Source organism: Gymnodraco acuticeps, unplaced genomic scaffold (genome assembly GCF_902827175.1).
Source record: "Gymnodraco acuticeps unplaced genomic scaffold, fGymAcu1.1, whole genome shotgun sequence".
Taxonomy (NCBI): domain Eukaryota; kingdom Metazoa; phylum Chordata; class Actinopteri; order Perciformes; family Bathydraconidae; genus Gymnodraco; species Gymnodraco acuticeps.
Genome location: NW_022990270.1, coordinates 2,296,024 through 2,318,406, shown reverse-complemented (window position 1 = coordinate 2,318,406; position 22,383 = coordinate 2,296,024). Strand labels below are relative to the sequence as shown.

Sequence of the window (22,383 nt, the reverse complement as noted above, 5' to 3'; positions counted from 1 at the left end):
GACGGAGGAAGGGCTTTATGAGTCAGCAAAGAGCATGGCTCATTTAATAATGGTTGTAAACGTTTGGGCTCATATAGGACTCTGGAGGCTGTCTCTATGCAGTCCATGAATGCAAAATGTGAACATTCTCATGCACTGCCATTATTGTGCATGTTGTAGTTGGTAATTGAATAATAATGAACATTTTGAAGGTAGTAATCAAGAAGTTAAAAGTGTGAGGACATTATTAACAATTACATGCTCATTTATTTGTCTATTGTGTGCCGTTTTGTGCCACAGCTTCGACATATTAAATGTTCTTATTTAATAAAGAGGTTAGATTAATTGACCATTCAGCCTCAAGCATTACATTAATAAACAGATGTGGACTAACAAACAATCCCTGTATTTGTCACCTCTAACCAGAAACAACAGGGCTGTTAAAATCATGTTAAGTCAAAATGAAATACAGAATAAGGTAACAGACATATGTAGTCAAATAGTAGATAATACAAATATACCAAAATTAATTGCAATGGTTAAAACTACAACTCTGTGTCACTAGCAGGGAAGAAAATGAGGTCAGATAGGATAAGAGAAAAACAAGACAACAGTTTTTTCTGGTGTTATGGTCACTCTCTGGAAGACACGTTTTTGTACAAATCCTGATTTTAGTGCACAGTCACACAGTTACATATGATACTGCTGCTCCACCTTGTGGCAGAAGAGTGCCACTGTTTTATATAAAGTCAGATTTCCAACTCAATCTGATTGTTTCCTGTCCAACATGGCTACCAGGTGGGGAATCTGCAGCTCGGGGAAGATCAGTCATGACTTCACTGTGGCTCTGAAGACCCTTCCTCCTGAAGACCACCAGGTAGTACCAGCAGCAGCAGAAGCGCACACACATTTCAATATTTAGTTTGCAACACGTCTCGACTACAGTCTATACACGGAACCCAGCTTTTCGCTCCGTGCAGAGTGTGTATCCGCTGACAGTTCACACACATGTCTTACAGTCTATGGTTAAAGTACATTCCTAATCCAGTGTTGATGATGTGCAACATGCAGTTTTAAAGAGTTTATTGACATTTCAAACTACAGTCTGCTGCGGCGTCGCCTGGCCTGGAAGCCCCGAATGTTTTTTCTGTAGCCCCGGACAATTCTCCCTCAATACTATAATACATTAACCGTGCTTTACCTAAACCTCATCATGACACTAGAGAGGACGGCAGGATTGTAATTTCCCGTGTTCACTGTTCACGTGAATCACGTGTTCAGAGGCAAGCACCGGTGCCAGCAAGGGACCGTGTTGTTAGCATCTGGTTAGCTAGCTGCACTAGCGGACATAAGGAGCGGTTTGTTCCACAACAAGCTGGAGGAGAGTCCTCTCCTGACAGACTGAGAGGCTCAGTGAGCTAAACAAGGACACTTGAGTGTTTAAATAGTTAACTTTAGTCTAAGTTATCTCAGTGGGTCTCAAACGGTTTGGTCACTCACGAATCATTATAATTATTAAAAAAATAAGAGAATAAATGAAAAACAGGTATGAAATACTATATGACAGTAAAACAAGAATACAGTTTAAAAGGAGAGTGATTTGTAAAATATCCATAAAGAAAAAGAACATCTGTTTACAGTTCTGTTTCATATGGGTGTTGAGAGATGTATCCATACTGTAGATCTCTTCATTTTGCTCTCAAAGTGCACCAGATTGATGCTTTTAACTCCAATATTTAAAAAAAAAATCTTCAGGCCCTCCCATTTGACATTCTTGCCCTCCCCAATAAACACGTTTTTTATTATTTATACAAATTTAAAATTAATTATAAATAAACTGTGAACTTTAATGCTACGATGTATGTGATGTCAGATAGTAATATAAAAGTAATACATGAACAACAGGTATGAAATACTATATGACAAGAACACAATAATACAGTTTAAAAGGGGAGTGATTAGTAAAATATCCATAAAAGAAATACCTTCTATTTCTGGGGGCTTTTCATTACGGTGGAACAGGATTACCTTGTTGTGGTGAATAATATTATAAACTGGATTTACAGGTTGTGGCTGTGGCAGCTCGTGAATTAGAGGATGCACAGCAGTTTGCCACAAAGCACAGCATCTCCCGAGTTTACGGCAGCTATGAGGAGCTGGCCAGAGATCCAGACATAGGTTAGTTTCTTTCAGACCTGGGTCACATCAGATTGTTTGATGGCGCTTTTACTACTCTTGTATTCAGTTAGAACCACAACTGTCTTGATTTCCTGTGGGTTATATATATACTGTAATATATATTTTGACATTGAAAAACATCACAGCATGATCTCTGGTTTGTGTCTTTTTGTGAATGCAGATGTTGTGTACATTGGAGTTATCCACCCCTACCATCTGAGCACTTGCCTCCTCTTCACAAATGCCAAGAAGAACGTGCTGTGTGAGAAGCCGCTGGCCATGAACACCAAGAAGATGAAGGAGATCCTGTCCTCTGCCAAGAGGAATGATGTCTTTCTCATGGAGGTAAGGATGGAGTCAGTCCAAACAAATACATGTATATACAATTTGCAATAGCTTTAGTCTGTCTCCTACGGTGGCCGTCAGGTGCAAACGCGAAACAACGGCCAAAAACGCATACATAAGCAGAAAACACCAGCGAATAATGAAATGAAAAACAAACAAACCCTGAAAACAAACACAACAGAAAAACACTGCAAATACAAAAACGATATGCAAAGTCAAAAACACATGGGCCGTGTCGCAATTCAGGGGCTGCACCCTTCGGAGGTTGCATTTGTAGACCGCATACGTCACTTCCGCCGAAAGAAGGGTGTCCCAATTAAAAAAAAAAAGACGAGAGTCCTCCAAATGCGGCCTACTTTTCCCCAATTTGAAGGATACATCTGATGTACACTCCGCAGCCTACCATATCCCAGGTTGCAATGTGACTTGTGATGGAGTTACGTTTTTTCAGAAAATGGCGTCAACCGAGGCAGTAGCGAGTGATTTCGTTTTTAAATGTGAGTAAAGTGTTTCATCCCACTTAAATACTTAACGACACAAACATTTATCCCAAAGGGGTAGCTTTTCATCTGCTTACAATTGCTTTTGTTTTAGGGAGCAAAGAACAGACGGAGCTTTTTATAAAGCTGAGGGGGGGAAATGACACCCTCTTCACGGGGGCCAAACATTCGGCCAGCGTTGGATGGAGGTAAGGCACAATATACCAATTGTATCATTCTTACTCTTATCAATTATCCCTCATTTTATAAACCCCTCCCAAGAAAACAACAATTAAATGCAGCAATACCCAATGTTCTTCATTGTATTTTTCTGTAGTGATGTCTCAGCCTTTTGAGCATTAAGTAAATGTTTTATTAGTTATTTGTGTGTGTCAGTTTTTCCAAATTTAGCATGTTTGAGTTATTGTTATTGATAATAGTTAATTTCTTCTATTATTTCTGTGAGTAGGAAGATTTTGGAAGAAATGGGCCTGCAGGGGAAGGTGACTCCCCTGCAAGCGAAGAAAAAGTGGGACAACCTTAAGAAGAAGTATAAAGTATGTGTGTGTGAAGTTAATAAACACATATGCCGACATTAGTTTAGCTGCTGCTGTTATTTTACTGCCACGATTGTTTTACTCTGCCTTAGGATTGCAAGTACCCAGGGTCAGGAGAGGGAGTCAGTGGGAAACCCACCGCTGCATCTTAGCCGTGGTTTGTCCAAATGGATGAAGTATTAGGACAGAGGCCCTCCATCAGACCTCCTATCCTAATTTCCTCCATCCCAGAGGACACACCACAGCCAAGTGCAGCAGTGGGTGACCAGGAAGTGGAAGAGCAGGAGGCGGATGCAGGTAGCCAGCCAGGGCCATCACAGGGGAGAAAGAGGAAAGGGAGAGATGAACTAGTGGATCTCATAAAAGAGGATATGAGGTACCAGAGAGAGGCAGAGGAGAGGAGAGCCCAAGAGAATAAGGAGATGATGGACCGACTGTTTTCCATACTGGAGAAAATTGTGGACAAATAAATGTTTATCACAACAATAAATAATGTAATCAACTGAAAAAAATGATTTCTATTTTTTATTAACGACATAAATATGTGTGTGTATATATATATATATATATATATATATATATATATATACAGCACAAACACAACAGCATAAAACACTACAATACAAACACAACAGTTTAACTATATACATTCAGGCTGAGCAGGGAGTCCCAGGTGGTGCTGCTGGATGGGCCGCCACTTGGGACCCTGGTGCCCTCTGATGGTGGGGCATCCTCTTGGGAGGTCTCCAGAGCTACTTCTCTCCACTGTCCACCAAATTGTCCATTGCGTGGGTTTGCAGGGCGGGCGCAATCGACGGCTGCCATGTCACTAAGATGTTTTCAGAAACAGAGAATAACAAAAGATGAATAAAGACACATTTGCTAAATGATTTTCACCATAACAAATGTCTCTGCTCTACAATTGTTTTACATACCTTATATATATATATATATTGGTGGTCCATGGGAACCTCCTCCAGGGCAGACACCTCTGCACACAGTTGGTCCCGCCAAGGGGCACCACTGACTGCCTCCAACACATCCTCCCCCTCATCCTCCGCCACGTCCTCAACAATATCTGCATCGGGGGCCATGATGTCACCGGCTCCGATGCAGATATTGTGCATTACAGCACATGCTGTAATGATCTGAAATAGCAAAAGTGGCAATATGTTATAACCCCGGAAAATAAGTCATGTTAGGTCATTCAACTGTTTTTCTGTATTATACAAAATCCTGTTGAGCGAATACTTACTTGAGGAACGAAGGTGTGGTGCACCTCCAGCGCTTTCAGGAAGATGCTGCGAAAGCGGGTCTTCATCATCCCGAAGGCACGCTCAATGATAGAGCGTGCCCGGGAGTGATGGCTGTTAAAGCGCTGGGGTCCCACACCTTGCAGCGGCTGTCTGTACGGAGTGATGAGGGGGAGTGGATGTTGGAGGCAGGGATACCCCCCGTCTGCGAGGATGTGCTGCCCTGGAGGAGGGTAGAGTGCCCGCCGGTACAGTGGACTGGCGGAGCACTCTACAGTCGTGGACCGACCCAGGCCAGCCCACGTACGTGTCAATGAAGCGGCCCTGATGGTCACAAACTGCCTGCAGAATTATTGAAGGAAAAAGCTTCCTATTTCTATAACGGTGACAATTAGGGCAGCTTGGTGGCACGATGTGGACATGGCAGCCGTCAATTGCTCCAGCAGCTTTTCTGAAGGCTCTGTGTCTGGTCAGCCCTGTGAACCCACGCGACACAGCCTCCAGGTCTTCTGCTCGCCACCATAGATAACCTGGTGGCGAATGGCCACCACCTCCTCATAGGGCTGGGCGATTTTTTCGGTTTTCACGATTAATCGCATTTTTACTTTCCTACGGTTTGTGAAATGGCTAAACCGAAAAACCGCGATTTTTTTTTTGGATCTGTAATCAAAAAGCTCCTCAAAAACACTATCGAAGCAGTTCCTGCCGTTGCTACGTTAGTTCAAACAGTAACAACGCACTATTTTTCTTAGCGGATGCATGTCAATTTAAATCAATACAAAACTATTTTTTAAATCAATAAAATCATTTTCTAAATCCATAAAAGCATTTCAATTAATATTGGGAGTCATGTCGTTACTTTGCTGAGAATTTGGCCATGTAATAAGCGGGATAATGTGCACATTGCACATTGCATAATGTGCCTTCATGCCGATCCCTCCGCAAAAAAACGGCTCGTTCGCGGGCGAGAGCCGGCTCCCGTCGTTCACTTAAATAGTTCGTGACCGACACATCACTACGACAGACGTAGCATAAAAATGTCCACGAACACAGATGAAGAAGAACTCATTCCTAAAAAAGGTACCACTTCAGTAAGTTCAGTTGTATGGAAGTGGTTCGGGTACAAGCAGTCAGACATAGAACAAACAACTGTTCTGTGTAAGGTCTGTAGAAAGACGATCGCTGCAAAACATGGGAACTCAACCAACTTATTCCAGCACCTGCGACAGAGACATGCAGTGGTGGAAGCTACATGAAGCTAACTTCCCAAGACTGAGTTATCTGGCCAAGAAATATCTCTCCATTCCTGCCACAAGTGCCCCTTCGGAGAGGGTTTTCAGTACGGGGGGTAATATTGTAACATGCCAAAGAGCATGCCTCAAGCCAGAGGCAGTAGACAGGCTTGTCTTCCTCGCGAAAAACCTGTAGAAAACTTCCTAGAAAGTTAAAGGGATGTTATTTTGTTTGAGGGTATTTTTTTATTATCATTATTTGTTGTATTTGTATCATTCAACATGATGATATTTTTAAATGATGAAACCAGTCTGAAGTGATTTTTTTGTTTGATGCCAACAGCAAGACTAACCTGGAATTCATGCGTTGCAATTATTCTAATGGTTAACTTCCTGCAAGCTATAACAAACCCCAATATTACCTTTCCTGAAATCAACATCCTGTAACCTGATTTATTTTGGACATGTTTTTCTATTTCACTATTATATTAAAAACATATAACAATATATATTTTATTTTTTTAAATGTTTAACTGATGACCTATAGCCTTTATATTTTGTATTGGAACATAACAAAAACATATTTCATAAAACAGTTTTACATTTTCAAAGATATATGAGGCTTTATACTTTCTTTTAATTTTCTTTGAGATATGATTTGTTGAAATGATTGACAAAAGTGTATAATGTATATTTGTCTCACATAACTAAATATGCAACCCAAATTATTCTGGACAGTGATATTTAATAGGTTTTCTTTCCATGCAGGTGCATTTGGAAATAATAGAAATGTTGAAATTGAAATGAAACCAGATGCAGTCAACATTTCTAACATCAGATTCAGTATTGGCATTTTTTTCATCCATGAACCTTTGTTGGAAATGTGGATGATCCCAAAATAAAATGTCAAGTCCTCGCATCTTTACTCCAACCATCTGTTTTATTCTTCTTTTTACTCGCCATACTTAACTCACCACATCCAGGAGGATCCATATCATTTCAGAAAAAAATCGAGGTTTAAATCGAAAATCGTCCATTAGTTAGAAAAAATCGAGGTTTTATTTTTAGGCCAAATCGCCCAGCCCTACCTCCTCAGTGACCCTGTGGACAATCCATTGAACAGTGGATCGAGGCATCCCAAACGCTCTGGAGACCACCCTGTAGGATGTCTCACATGCCAGCCAGAAGAGGAACACCAGGGTCTCGATGGTGGCACCCCATCCATGTCTCCGTTCCTGACCCAGGAGGTCCAGCAGCGCGTTCAGGGACTCCCTGCTCAGCCGAAAATCTGGCCGTGTGTCCTGGCTTAAAGAACCTTATGAAGAGTGGAGTTTTGATATGTTATTTGAACATGGTGAGATGGGAGCAATCGTGTATTTTGGTGGGTTAGTTCCACATTATAATATATTAGATACATAGCTGAGGTTATTCCACAATATGAATCTTATTAATGGCATTTTAAATATGTATTATATTGTCAAAATGAAATGGGATTAGCCATAGGAACTACAGTTAGCATACTTGACTATAGTTTTCTGGAGCCAATATTAACAATAAAGTACAGGGCTTAAACTATATTTTTCTTACCTGGAAATGGTCTTCTCTAAGCCTGAAGTACAGGACTCGCCTGTACTTAGTTCTTGGAACCACATGTTCCATAAACATAATTAAAAGCAGCAAAGTGACTTCGGTGGCAAGTTCGTTCTCCATCTTTGTGAATTATTTCTTCAAAATAATTCTGTCTTCAAAAGAACTGGTTGCTAGGCAACAGAGGCGGCAAAACGTAGGGGCGGCAACTGCTGGTGACGTAAAGACGTAGACTAGACCGTCTCATTTCACAGGCCACTCGCTCCAGCCTACGCGGTCTACGTCGGCCGCATCCTGCGTCGACCGCGTAGGCTGCGTAGGCTGGGTCCTCCGAAGGGTGCAGCCCCTGAATTGAGACACGGCCATTGCTACAAACCCAACAAAAAAAACATACCGGAAGTGCTCTAGGGGGCGCGTTACGTGGAACAAGGCAAGGCAAGGCAAGTTTATTTATATAGCACCTTTCAACACAAGGCAATTCAAGGTGCTTTACAAAAATGAAAGACATTCAGACAAAGGCATTTAAAAACAGTAAAAGATAATAAAAGAAACATTAAAAGAAAAAATACATGAATAAAAAGTTACAGTGCATTAAGATATGAATAGTTCACACAGAAGTTCCACTTTACTGATGAACACAACGGCTCAGTTTCAATTAAAATTAAAAGCAGCGACAAAAAGATAAGTCTTCAGCCTGGATTTAAAAGTAGTCAGAGTTGTAGCGGACCTGCAGGTTTCTGGGAGTTTGTTCCAGATATTTGGAGCATAATAACTGAACGCTGCTTTACCATGTTTAGTTCTGACTCTGGGGACAGAAAGCTGACCAGTCCCTGAATACCTGAGAGATCTGGATGGTTCATAATTTAGCTGAAGATCAGAAATGTATTTTGGGCCTAAACCATTCAGTGCTTTATAAACCAGCAGCAGTATTTTGAAATCTATTCTTTGACACACAGGAAGCCAGTGTAAAGACTTCAGAACAGGAGTGATGTGATCCACTTTCTTAGTGTTAGTGAGGACTCGAGCAGCAGCGTTCTGAATCAGCTGCAGCTTCCTAATAGATTTTTTAGTGAGACCTGTGAAGACACCATTACAGTAGTCGAGTCTACTGAAGATAAAAGCATGGACAAGTTTTTCCAAATCCTGCTGTGACATTAGTCTTTTAATCCTAGATATATTCTTTAGGTGATAGTAGGCTCATTTAGTAACTGTTTTATTGTGACTGTTGAAACTCAGGTCAGAGTCCATGACTACACCTAGATTTCTGGCTTTATCTGTTGTTTTGAACATTGCAGGCTGAAGCTCAGCGCTAACTTTTATACGTTCTGCCTTGGCTCCAAAGACCATTTCCTCAGTTTTGTCTTTGTTTAATTAGAGAAAGTTCTGACACATCCAGTCATTGATTTGTTCAATGCACTTACTCAGTGTTTTAACTGGAGAATAGTCTCCTGGTGAAATTGTTATGTAAATTTGTGTGTCATCCGCATAGCTATGGTAACTTATTTTGTTGTTTTTCATTATCCGAGCCAGTGGTAGCATGTAGATGTTAAAGAGAAGAGGCCCCAAGATGGAGCCTTGAGGAACCCCACATGTCATATTTGTCAACTCAGATTTGTATTTACCTATAGAAACAAAGTTGTTTCTGTCCTTTAAGTAGGATTCAAACCAATTTAGAACTGTTTCCGAAAGTCCCACCCAGTTTTCTAGTCGGTCTAGTAATATGTTGTGGTCAACAGTGTCAAACGCAGCACTGAGATCTAATAATACTAACACTGAAGTTCTGCCACTGTCTGTGTTTAAGTGGATGTCATTGAAGACCTTTACAAGAGCAGTCTCAGTGCTGTGGTTTGGACGAAAGCCTGACTGGAACACATCTAAACAGTTATTTAAATGCAAGAAATTACTCAACTGTTGAAAGACTACTTTTTCAATGATTTTACCTAGAAATGGGAGGTTTGATATGGGCCTGTAATTGTTCATTACTGAAGCGTCTAGATTATGCTTTTTTAAGAGCGGTTTAATGACTGCAGTTTTCAGGGCCTGTGGAAAAACACCTGAGTGAAGAGACTTGTTTACTATATGAAGTAGATCTGAGGCCATGCAAGGAAAAACATTTTTGAAAAACCCTGTTGGAATAATATCAAGGCAGCAAGAGGAGGATTTCAGAAGTTGTATAATGTCCTCTAGGTTTTTATCATTAATCTGATGGAATTGTGTCATGGTGTTTGAATTGATATTAGGTGGACACAGAGACAAAACATTTGCCCGGCCTGATGCAGAGGCACTGACTGCTTGTCTGATTTTCTGAATTTTGTCAGTGAAGAAGGAGGCAAATTCATTGCACGCCCTGGTGAATAGAAATTCAGAGGCTACTGACACTGGGGGGTTAGTTAGTCTGTCGACGGTAGAGAACAAGGCACGTGCGTTGTTTTTGTTTTTGGCAATGATATCAGAGAAGAAAGACTGTCGGGCAAATTTCAATTCCAAATTATAAAGGCCAAGTCTCTCTTTATAGATTTCAAAGTGCACCTGGAGATTTGTTTTTCGCCACCTGCGTTCAGCTTTTCGACACTCTTTTTTCTCTGCTCTCACGGTCATGGCCTTTCTCCATGGAGATATTTTCTTCCCAGTCACTTCCTTTACCCTAGTTGGAGCAATGGCATCTATAACATTTTACATTTTTGAATTAAAATGATCTACGAGCTCATTCATTGAGATGTTAGCAGGGGCAAGTGTGGAAGAAAAATTCTGAGTAAACATTTCCCTAGTGTTTTCAGTTAAATATCGCTTTGTGGTTACCTCTTTTTGAACATTTTTGCGAACAGAAATAGATCTCTCAAAGAAAACACAGGAATGATCAGAGAGTGCAACATCAGTCACCACAACCTCAGAGATATTCAGACCTTTTGAGATAATTAAGTCCAGAGTGTGCCCCTTATTGTGCGTGGGCTCCGTCACATGCTGAGTCAGTCCATAGTTATTAAGAACACAAAACAGTTCTTTAGCCCCTCTGTCCTGGGGGTTGTCAACATGGATGTTAAAATCACCAACAATGACTAGACGGTCAAAGTCAATACACACTATAGACAGCAGTTCAGTAAATTCATCAAAAAAGCTTGCACAGTATTTGGGTGGTCTATAGATATTTAGGAACAGAGCTCGAGAGGAGCATTTCAGCTGAAGGGCCACATATTCAAAAGAAGCAAAGTTCCCATAAGATGTCTTCCTGCATTGAAGGGAATCATTGAACAAAATAGCAACTCCACCTCCTCTCTTATGCATTCTTTCCTGACTCATAAAACTAAAGTTGGGAGGGGTTGATTCGATAAGAACAGCTGCACTGTTATTTTGTTCAATCCATGTTTCCGTTAAAAACATAAAATCGAGATTGTGCTCAGTGATAAAATCATTGATTAAAAATGTTTTACCTGCCAAAGACCTGACATTTAATAAAGCTAGTTTAAGTTTGTTGAACACACTATCAGTCAGGTGTTTTGTAACAAGCTGTGGCTGATAGGGGTGTAACGGTTCACAGAAGTCACGGTTCGGTTCGTACCTCGGTTTGGAGGTCACGGTTCGGTACGGTTCGGTACAACAAGAAAAAGCAAAAAAAAGTCCCAAATGCATAATTCCAGGTTTGTTGTTATTTATGTTTGAACAGTAGTACAAGTTTCAGTTTAAAAATAAAGAACTCTGACATTTTGAATTAACTAACTGTGTTAAACAATTAAAAACAAACCATACACAGTACACTAAGATGGCCATATTATCTATAATGGCTGATGTCAAACAAAAAGGTTTCATCAAGCTGTAAAACTAAAAAGAATGTCTTGAAAATATGACATCATAAATAATAAGAAAGTGTTTCAAGAGCGCATAGTCGTTGAAAAACATATGCCAAAGGCTTCCGTTATTTATTTTGGTCTCACGGCTCTCTTGGCTTCTTAAAAACAGCGGGGATCAGCTGCTGAACTGCTGTTGTCTTTTGCCGGGCTCCGGTGATTGGCAAATCTGGGTGATGCCTTCTGATATGAGTTAGCATGTTTGGCATGTGTTCCCATTAGCATACCGCACCGCTGTAGAACAACGGCGACACACCGTCCTCGTCCGATCCACCACTCGTCCGATCCACCACTCGCACACTTAATCGTTATTGTAGTCCACAGGGAACCCGAAATGTTCCACCCAGCTGATTTAAAAGAAGAAGGTGGGTTCTAGCTCCTGTGTGTCCTTATCTGAAATCGCCATACTAACTTTTCTTCTTCTTGTATTTTGTTCGTTTTGTTGTTGTGTTTCTTCTGGGCGGCTGTCAACAGCTTTTAGGCGCAATACCGTCCCCTGGATTATATATAGTGTAGTGGATACTGCCCTGAATGACAGACTTTTTTCCCACTCGTAAAAAAAAGGCGTATTCGTCGTGTGACTGCGTGTGCCGAACCGTGACGTCTGAACCGTGACGGTACGGGACGAATACGGATACCGTTACACCCCTAGTGGCTGACATGGAATCACTTCTAAATTTGATAAACTCACACAAACTTTTGAGCGCTTCCGGTGTCTAAGCTGATTCACCACTCTTAATCTATTACCTATCAACACAGATATCGGCAAAGCTACAGGCAGGCAGGGCCCTGGCATGTCCTGGAAAGAGTTCGAGAGTGCCATACGCCCTTGAGCCTGGACCCAGCATATATCAGTCAGTGTTTGCGTTTTTTACACACACATCCTTATCAGGCTTCGGAGACAGCAGTCTTGAAGGGGGGGAGGACGTTTTGGTCCGAATGATTGTGGTAGGCATGGTGACGGGGGTGTTGGTGCACGTCCAGGGGGAGGAGGTGGTTGACGTAGGCACGGTGACGGAGACGAGGGAGGTGGTGCGCGTCTCTGCTTCGGTGATTTTGATGGGCGTCGTTGAGGTGCGGGGGTAAAGGACATGCTGCCAGCCCTGCGTAGCGCCTTAGTTTGGTTATTGAACTCCAGGAAGGAATCGGTGCCAACCCTCTGTATCTCCTTCATGTGTTCAGCGATCTCCAGGAGGGTGGGCGAGGGTGAAAGGGTGAACACAGAGTAGAGAGAGCTGTGGGGTGAAGGAAGAGTATCCTCAGAGGTGAACAGATCGATGTCTGACCAGACATAAACAGATAGAACAAGTGATGGAAATTGAAGCCGGAGGAAAGAAAGTTGATTTAACCCTCCTGTTGTCTTCGGGTCAAATCTGACCGATTTACTACTTTCATCAATCATAACTTTTTTGTCTTAGATTAGATTGCATTAAGGCTTTATGGTATCCGTAGACAGTAGACATTTGAACTTGTAAAATTGCTGATCACCACTGTCATTGAATTTTGATTTTAGTCAACTTTGTACCACCCATGATGATCCCGGTAAAAAATTACCACCATAAAGAAATGGAATTAGTAACCATCCGGATCAGATAAAACACACCCACACACATACTCTAGATGTGTGTGTGTGTCCCCCCCCCCCTTATGTGCCCAATGCCCCCCATTTGAATCACACCTGGCACACAATAACACACACACAGAACAATTTGACACATTTCCCACTCTTATGTGCCCATCCCCCCACATGGATCACACCTGGCACACGCAATACATGTTCAGTGTCTATTCTTAGTATATTTACTGCAGTTTGTCATGTATACCAGTAGTCTGATACAATATGTACAGTTTGAAAGGGTGTTAAATGAAATTTGGTGCTGGTTAATGGTTTTTGTGTTAATATAATAGCAGTTAAAACAGGACCGGTCAAATTTTACCGAGAACACCAAAGTAAGGGGGGGAAACGAAGACAATAGGAGGGTTAAGTGGACAAAGTCATCAATATATAAGAAGGCACGTTTTGTTTTGACGTAAAAACGTCAAACACGTAGCTAGCGTTAGCGTGTTTGATAAAAGAGCTTGCAAGAGACAGCATTTTGCACCTAAATGTAACTTGACATAATATATATATAGTATAGAAGGTGCAGAGAGGAGAACTCAAAGTGAAGAGAAGTGAAAAGGAGGGAAGAGCATATAGCACTATAGCTAAACACCACTTATATAATAATAATACTACATTTGATTTGTGCTTTTTCAGGTGCTCAATGACACTTTACAGTGGTGATAAAAAGGAAATAAAATAAAATGTTGAATTAAAATATTAAAACAGCAACACAACATTATTCACACATTAAAAGCCAGTCTGAAGAGGTTTGTTTTGGTCAGTGTTTTGAAGGTGAGGGGGTCGGTGCAGTCTCTGATGTTTAATGGAAGTGAGTTCCAGAGGGAGGGGGCAGCGATGGAGAAAGCTCTGTCCCCCCAGGTTCGGTGCTTGGTTTGTGTGGGGAAAGACAGGAGGTTGGCTTCTGAGTTAATTAAAAGACCCTTCTTTAATACTATTATAATATTTAGGTAGCCACTCTTTTTGACTTAACCTAGCTGTCCTACATTTTATTTCTCCATAGATGTACTGTCCATTCTGTGGGTCCAGCGTGACAGCTCCCCATGGCTTTTGTGGTGTCTGTGGCGGAGACATCACATTTCTAAAAGATGTGGCTAACAAAGTCCCTGAGGAGATGCCCACCACTAGTGCACATCTAAGTGTACAGCCTAGCACCAGTGCAGGTAAATAGGTTTTATTACCGAAAACTTGGTTTAAAAGTTTGAATTCTGTTATTATACAAATACATCTCTAAACTATGTGGCTTACCTACTGTTGAATCCACAGAAGGGATTGAGGATGAGACTCCTATTGCACATAATGAGTAATTCATGTTTTATTCCTGTAGTGTCCTTATATGGGGAAAAGAAACAGAAAATAGTGAAGGTATGCAACGTTTTCTATTATGAATACATCTGTAATTCACATCTGGTCACCACACTCTCATATAATGTCCGAAGACTTTAGCTTATTCATTTTTTAAATGTTTTATTAATTTGCATGTTATTGTCTTTTGCAGATTTCTGTTGGAGTAATGAGGATGATGGATGGCTGCCTTAGACCTGTGAGAGGGACGTTACTTCCTCTTGATGTTGAACCTCAATGGTCATGTCAAGAACTGTTGGCTGCTGCCATAAAAAAGCAGAAAGCTTTTAAACAGGTCGTGGAAGATGGTGCCCATGTTTTGTTGTACCCTGATGCGAGTGAGATTACAAATATACCCGGAACGGACATCCCTTTCACAGTGGAGATGTACAAAAAGACCAGTGGAAAGCCCTACCAACGAATTAAGTTGTACATCTGTACTGTTGAAGACTTTGAAAACAATTGTAAGTGCTTCTGACATATATTCCCCCTTGTTTAAAGCACTAAACTGTATACAAATTCAAATGTAAACATAACAGTTGTTCTGTCTATATTTCTTAACACAATTCATTCCACCCATCATTGCTTTCTCTTCGTGGTTGAACTTAAATTTCACAAAAATGTTGTGTTTTGATTTAATCCTTTCTGATTGATGTCAATGCAATAATTCACGATTCAAACCAACATTTGATGATAGGTACAGACGGAGCAGAACAATTATTTTTATAGTATTGATCATGACACTTTTAATTTCTTAGGTTACACTGGAACAACTTCAAGTGAAGAGGACGGTGTGGTCCGTGTACATTTGCCGTTCCAAATGTTCCGATAGAGAGCACTCCAAGAATGGACAACAGTTTGCCAGGGTAAAATAAAACGTTGTCAACATATTATTTTGTGCCACAAGAAGCATAATGTTTTAACAGTAGTTTGAATATATTTTGTGTTTACCTTTATCAGACCTCTCAGGCACCCTAAACCAGCGTCTGATATCAATCTTGATATTTAAAAAATAAATAAATAAATAAAACGCAATACTACTTTTTCTTCACAGAAAAACGAACAGGACTCCTCAGAGACATCCTGATGTTCTCAACAGGATTAAACACCCTGCCACGGTCTGGAATTCAGCTGAGACCCCAATTGAGTTTTCAGCGGACATCTCGCTTTCCAATCGGCAGAACCTGCTCAAACACAATTGAAATACCGATGTCAAGCACCTACGAACACTTTGAAAGCAACATGGACTTTGGAATCCAAAATTCGCCTGGTTTTGGACTTTATTGAAAGCTGGACTTACAATTTACAAATTAGCCATGTTCTTCATGTTTATATGGTTCGCAACACAGGACTCCCAGGTCAAGGGTTGCATTAGACCACTCGTTCTTTGAAGGTTCTCAAATTGTTCCTGGAAGTGGTCGTCTCCACATGGACTGTTGGTCGAGTCCAGAACAAACTGGCCCAAGTCGTCTTGTGGGACTGGGAACCCACGGTCAGTTCCACCGTACCTGGATGTGAAATATGCACACAAACAGTTTATTATTCACATGTATAAAATTGTTCTTAAAATGTTGTTTTGTTGTTGAACTTGTTTGAAAATTAAAAAAGTTTCTGTCACATAATAGCCATTATTTGAGTAATAACTGACATGAGGTGAACAGATGACACAATCTTAATTTATAGAGAAACATTTACTTTGGGGCAACTGATTTTTTTCTTTGAATTTTAGGCAGTAAAAGATTTTAGTTTTGATAGAAACAAACCTGTGTGGCAGGTTATACATGACATCTGGTTTCCCAGATGAACAGCAAGAGGTCTGATAATATGCGTGTTCCACTTTTCCCTGCATTCGTCAAGGTCCCTCTGTAGCACACCCATGACCAGGGCCGGCCCTTGGCACTGGCGAACTAGGCGGTCACCAGTGGAGATATACCCGGAAATGCCAAGCAAATGCTACCCCGACGGTCGGTTGTTATTGTCAATATTAATATAATAATGATTTATTTTTTAATAGTCACACTCGATTACGCAGATTTTCTTGTTGCCCCAGCTGGTCGACACCTATTTTAGCAGAAACACCTATGGATTCAGAATTTCAATAGCTTACTGTTAAATGACGGATATACCTTTCTGTCTGTGATGTTTTACAAATCAGATATTAGAAGTAAAACATGTGAAATAATATATGAATATCCTGTACAATTATGTGAATTGGATCAAATATAAAAGTCAGCCGAATTAGTGTTGATACTGCAAGGAGACGTATTGTGTGAAAAGAAATGTAAGATGTTGTGACATGTAACATGAATACAACTACACACCTTCAGATGTTATACATACACACGTGTCCTAAATTAATAATACTAAGTTATTATGGCTAAAAACAACTAACTTGTTATGGCTAAAAACAACTAATTCAATAACGTGCTTTAACCAGTAGGCGGTACACACAAGGTAGTGTGCACCGCCTAGTGGTTAAAGCACGTTATTGAATTAGTTGTGTATGATATGTCAATAAACCTTAGAAAATCTTTAAATGAATATGCAAAATATCCATTATATACAGTCTTTAATTAACTATTAGTAGAGAATAACGAGTAATGAATATACTTTATAGGGATCTGCAGATACATGTTTAGTCTTCTCAAGCACCAACTATCAAATATCTCGCCTGATTGTTGGCATTTGACAATCACCTTCCCTGAATTTTACTCCCTGATTTAAGGGTCATTAATCATAATCTGCAAAGTAATTAAAATAAATGTAGTGGAGTAAAAATACCAGGTTAACCTCTGAATTGTAGTGGAGTAGAATTGCTGTTTTGTTTAGTAATGGATATTGAATATGGAATAAAGGTTTTGACAAGACCTGGTGTAACAATAATCAAAGAGGACATTAAAAGAGCTCCATATGTTAATTACTAAACAAAACAGCACACCTGTAATGTATATTTAAATACTTTATTAAGGGCAGTGAATTAATTTGTTCTGTATGTTTTTCAAATCAGTGTTATAAGTGTCATAGACAGTGTTACAATGCTATTATTATCCTTAAAATATATGTAAAACAAAACCACTTATGATCTTTTTATTTGAGTGGTTTACTAATTCATTTTTGTGAAAAATAATAAAATTCAATAACGTGCTTTAACCACTAGGTGTCCCTTTCTATCAGCTATGCACCGTTATGGTGTAAATACAGCCTATCTACCAATTGGATCAAATATAAAAGTCAGCCGAATTAGTGTTGATACTGCAAGGAGACTATTGTGTGAAAAGAAATGTAAGATGTTGTTTAATTGCTGATATATTTATGATCCACGTCACGTTTTCAGTTTTGGCGGCAGTTCTTCCTGTTTGTCTAGAAGTCTTCTCATCAGGGCTCTATGAATAGAGAACTACGGCAGATATGTAATATTTAATGCAGCCAAACCGTGTATTACAATGCCGGTATGTGATGACTTTCAAAGAGAAAAGCAAGCACACTCGGAATAAAGTATTATGTTATTTTTTTTTTAAAGTTTTCAGATTTCACATCGCATAAACACCATTTCTCAACGTGCATTGTGGCTAAACCATCGAATCGCCGAGCTGAGGATCTTGCCTACGTCTGTTTCCGGTATTGTTAATGACGGATGCATTTTGTTATACACACATTCCTTCACATTTAAATTTTAATTTACATTAAAGTATTTCGTGAGGCCTTCTAAAATATTTTTAAACATAACTACAGTTCTAGTTGAAGAGTTTGTAAATTAACATGAACCGAAGCCTTTGCCTGGCAACGCAATCGCACAACGTCACGTCCGTTAATTCCACATCCACACACATGGATTAACATCGATTTAATACATTAATGTAGCCTTTTTTTCTGCTAAAAGAGGTGTCGACCAGCTGGGGCAACAAGAAAATCGGCGTAATCGAGTGTGACTATTACAAAATAAATCATTATTATATTAATATTAATAACAACCGACCGTCGGGGTAGCATTTGCTTGGCATTTCCGGGTATATCTCCACTGGTTGGGCCATGTTAACAATACAGTGCAACTGTCACGTTTGAAGGGACGAAATCGTGACATCTTCACGTCTCCCAGCATGGTAAAACGTCACATGTTCACGTCTTGCCGTGATACCGGGTTGGATATTATATGCCCCCTCAGGTAAGCTTTAAAAGCATCCCACACGGTAAGGGTGGACATTCCAGGGGTTAAGTTAGTAGAGACAAAAAATGCTATCTTTCTCCATGAAATGTACAAAATGTTCATCGGAAAGTAAGGTTGAGGAGCTTGACGCTCGTCAACTATCAGCAGGAGGGCGGGGGAGCCTCAGCGCAACTTACATGATGCCGAATTTAACAAACATATTTAAATAATTGGTTTAAACGGCATAATAATATGGACGATCGTCCGTTCTGTGATTCTCCAGATTCCAGAGCACACATGTTATGATATTAGGGTCATGCAGAGTGAGATGAGATCGCTGTCCCTTTAAGAGAGAGAGAGAGGGGTGTGGATGGTAGAGCGACAGTGAGGGAACGTGTGTATGTTTCTGGAAGTGAAACGAGTGATGTATTTTGTGAAACAGAAGAACAGCTAAATAAATGCAACGGCCTCCCAAGAAGAGCTCGCCTCTCCAGTCATTTAAGCTAAAGCCGACAGGAAAGTTCAACACACAGATGGCCAGTCCGCCCCTTTGTGGCATATTATTTCAATGAGAGATGAGCAGATCGCCACTGGGCTTTCAACTAAATACACAGCCACGCAAAAACTGCGGCATTTGTACAGCTCCTTATGGGTACTGCAATTAGTGAAGTGCTTTCCTCCGTGGTGAAACGATCAGCACTGCACCACAGAGGAAAGCGGCAGAAAGTCACCTGGAGATAAACAGAGCGGGGCTGCGCTGCGTGCATGGCTTCCTTCTGCAGGTAACGGGGAGACGCGCTCTGGCGGCGGTCTCGTTCAGGATCCGAAAATACAATTTAAATATTTTGCACACTTATTCCACTTATTCCTAGTGTGCCACTGGTTACGGTGCCAGGGGTTGCCGACCCCTGCCATAATAGAATGAAAGAATGCATCCCAGCATGAAAAAGGAACAAATGTACTTAAACACGGCTCCGGGTAAACATGCAGGTTAAGCAAGTAAACAAACCGCTGGCATTAATCCACATTTATTTGAAAGTTCAAGAGAGACAACACTGACGGCAGAGATGGCTTCCACTCATCTCCCGGGCACAGGCACAAGGTCACTTTTGCGGTTCCGATGACTTCTGGAGGGTGGCGATGTACTTCTTTGCTTCCTCCACAGAGCCGATCCACTTTTTGCCTCCACCGGACAGTGTGAGGCGAAGCTGAGCGGGGAAGAGCAAAGCGGGCTTAAGTCCCAGTTTGTAGAGTTCTTCCATGGTATCCTTGTATTCCACCCGCTGGCTCATGACCTCAGGGTCCTTCAGGACCTGAATTTGCCGGGCGCAGTACGCGACACAACTGTTTTCAAAGTCTTCAACAGTACAGATGTACAACGCAATTCGTCGGTAGGCCTTTCCACTGGCATTTTTGTACATCTCCACTGTGAAAGGGATGTCCGTTCCGGGTATATTTGTAATCTCCCTCGCATCAGGGTATAACAAAACATGGGCACCATCTTCCACGACCTGTTTAAAAGCTTTCTGCTTTTTTATGGCAGCAGTCAACAGTTCTTGACATGACCATTGAGGTTCGACATCAAGGGGAAGTGACCTCCCTCTCACAGGTATAAGGAAGCCATCCATCATCCTCATTACTCCAACAGAAATCTGCAAAAAGACAATAACATGCAAATGAATAAAACATTTTAAAAATGAATACGCTAAAGTCTACGGACATTATATGAGAGTGTGGTGACCAGATGTGAATTACAGCTGTATTCATAATAGAAAACGTTGCATACCTTCACTATTTTCTGTTTCTTTTTTATTTCCCTATATAAGGACACTACAGCTGAGCTTCCTGCTACAAAAAAACACAGGAATAAAACATGAATTACTCATCATTATGTTCAATAGGAGTCTCATCCTCAATCCCTTCTGTGGAACATCTTAGAACACATTCAACAGTAGGTAAGCCACATCGTTTAGAGATGTATTTGTATAATAATAGAATTCAAACTTTTAAACCAAGTTTTCTATAAATACTTATTTTTCGGTAATAAAACCTATTTACCTGCACTGGTGCTAGGCTGTGCACTTAGATGTGCACTAGTGGTGGGCATCTCCTCTGGGACTTTGTTAGCCACATCCTTTAGAAACGTGATGTCTCTGCCACAGACACCACAAACACCATGGGGAGCTGTCACGCTGGACCCACAGAATGGACAGTGCATCTGTGGAGGAATAAATTGTAGGACAGCTAGGTTAAGTCAAAAAGAGTGGATATTTTTCGGCTACCTAAATATTATAATAGTATTAAAGAAAGGTCTTTTAATTAACTCATCAGAAGCCAACCTCCATTTATTTGTTTCGACTGACTCCATCCTTACCTCCATGAGAAAGACATAATTCCTTTTGGCAGAGGACAGAATCTCCTTCACCTCCCTCTCACACAGCACGTTCTTCTTGGCATTTGTGAAGAGCAGCAGACGGTAGGGGTGGTAAACTCCAATGTACACAACATCTGCATTCACAAAAAGACACAAACCAGAGATCATGCTGTCATGTTTTTCAATGTCAAAATATATATTACAGTATATATATAACCACAGGAAATCATGACAGTTGTGGTTCAAACTGAATACAAGAGTAGTAAAAGTGCCATCAAACAATCTGATGTGACCCAGGTCTGAAAGAAACTAACCTATGTCTGGATCTCTGGCCAGCTCCTCATAGCTGCCGTAAACTCGGGAGATGCTGTGCTTTGTGGCAAACTGCTGTGCATCCTCTAATTTACGAGCTGCCACAGCCACAACCTGTAAATCCAGTTTATAATATTATTCACCACAACAAGGTAATCCTGTTCCACCTTAATGAAAAGCCCCCAGAAATAAAATGTGCTTGCAGAAAAATAATAACACTGACTACTGGAAATGTGAACTTATAATTTCCATATTCAATTTTCTGTGTAAACTCAATAACTTCATGTTTCTCTTGCTAAAACTGTGCATTTATCAGTGTTGGGAGGCAGCTATACTTTACAATAGTAACCCATGTATAGTCAATTTAAAGATTCAATAAATATAGTCTTTCTAGCAAAATGTTGTTTTTAAGTGGTACGCAGCTATTTAATATTTTTAATGTTTTCGTTGTTGGGTACCGTAATTACTCGGTTATAGTCAAAATAAAATGTAGGTGACCATTTAGTGTGTACTTTACGGTAAAAAAACAAAGCGTGCCAAAGTGTTAAAAAATGCTGCAGACTGTCGTTTGGAATGTCTATAAACCCTTTAAAGCTGCATGTTGCACATCATCAACACTGGATTAGGACTTTACTTTAACCATGGACTGTAAGAAATGTGTGTGAACTGTCCGCGGACACACACACTGCAAGGAGCGAAAAGCCTCGCTGGGATAGACTGTAGTCGAGACGTGTTGCAAACTAAATATTTAAATGTGTGTGCGCTTCTGCTGGTACCTGGTGGTCTTCATGAGGAGGGGTCTTCAGAGCCACAGTGAAGTCATGACTGATCCTCCCAGTGCTGCAGATTCCCCACCTGGTTGCCATGTTGGACGAGTTGCATGTTCCTGCAGTTCTTATAGTGGCGAAGTCACGCCCATCTACTTCCGGTCCATGTGACCTTACCACAGTGACGCGTCCTAAAACCCGGAAGTAAACTTATTTATTTAACTAGAAGTCATGGCTGTCAATGACCAGTCTGATATCGTTTTACAAAGATGACAAGAAGTGTAGATAGAGGAGAGAACCACTACAAGTCAGGACACATACAACAGTGCAGCCTAGATGAAGGTGTGCTTACCGTTGTTGTCAGGGCTA

General features: G+C 40.7%; 2 protein-coding genes across 3 annotated transcripts; one reads left to right on the top strand and one right to left on the bottom strand.

Moving 5' to 3' along the window:
- The first annotated feature begins 734 nt into the window (after positions 1-734).
- Positions 735-16,039, top strand: LOC117549149 (trans-1,2-dihydrobenzene-1,2-diol dehydrogenase-like). Of its 2 annotated transcripts, XM_034220784.1 has the most exons (8): positions 735-856; positions 2,046-2,157; positions 2,339-2,502; positions 14,077-14,236; positions 14,401-14,438; positions 14,572-14,881; positions 15,176-15,283; positions 15,472-16,039. In XM_034220784.1, the coding sequence occupies exons 1-7, from the start codon at positions 767-769 to the stop codon at positions 15,247-15,249; spliced, it is 948 nt and encodes a 315-aa protein (XP_034076675.1). In that variant the 5' UTR covers positions 735-766; the 3' UTR covers positions 15,250-15,283; positions 15,472-16,039. The 2 variants fall into 2 exon arrangements, with proteins under 2 accessions (XP_034076675.1, XP_034076676.1); XM_034220785.1 differs by lacking the exons at positions 14,077-14,236; positions 14,401-14,438; positions 14,572-14,881; positions 15,176-15,283; positions 15,472-16,039 and adding exons at positions 2,954-2,999; positions 3,097-3,190; positions 3,451-3,538; positions 3,631-4,050.
- Positions 16,040-19,573: 3,534 nt separating this feature from the next.
- LOC117549147 lies at positions 19,574-22,169 on the bottom strand. Its single transcript, XM_034220782.1, has 6 exons — positions 22,024-22,169; positions 21,250-21,361; positions 20,936-21,069; positions 20,620-20,779; positions 20,348-20,409; positions 19,574-20,213 (listed from the first exon to the last, which is right to left on the bottom strand). The coding sequence occupies exons 1-6, from the start codon at positions 22,111-22,113 to the stop codon at positions 19,665-19,667; spliced, it is 1,107 nt and encodes a 368-aa protein (XP_034076673.1). The 5' UTR covers positions 22,114-22,169; the 3' UTR covers positions 19,574-19,664.
- Positions 22,170-22,383: the final 214 nt, after the last annotated feature.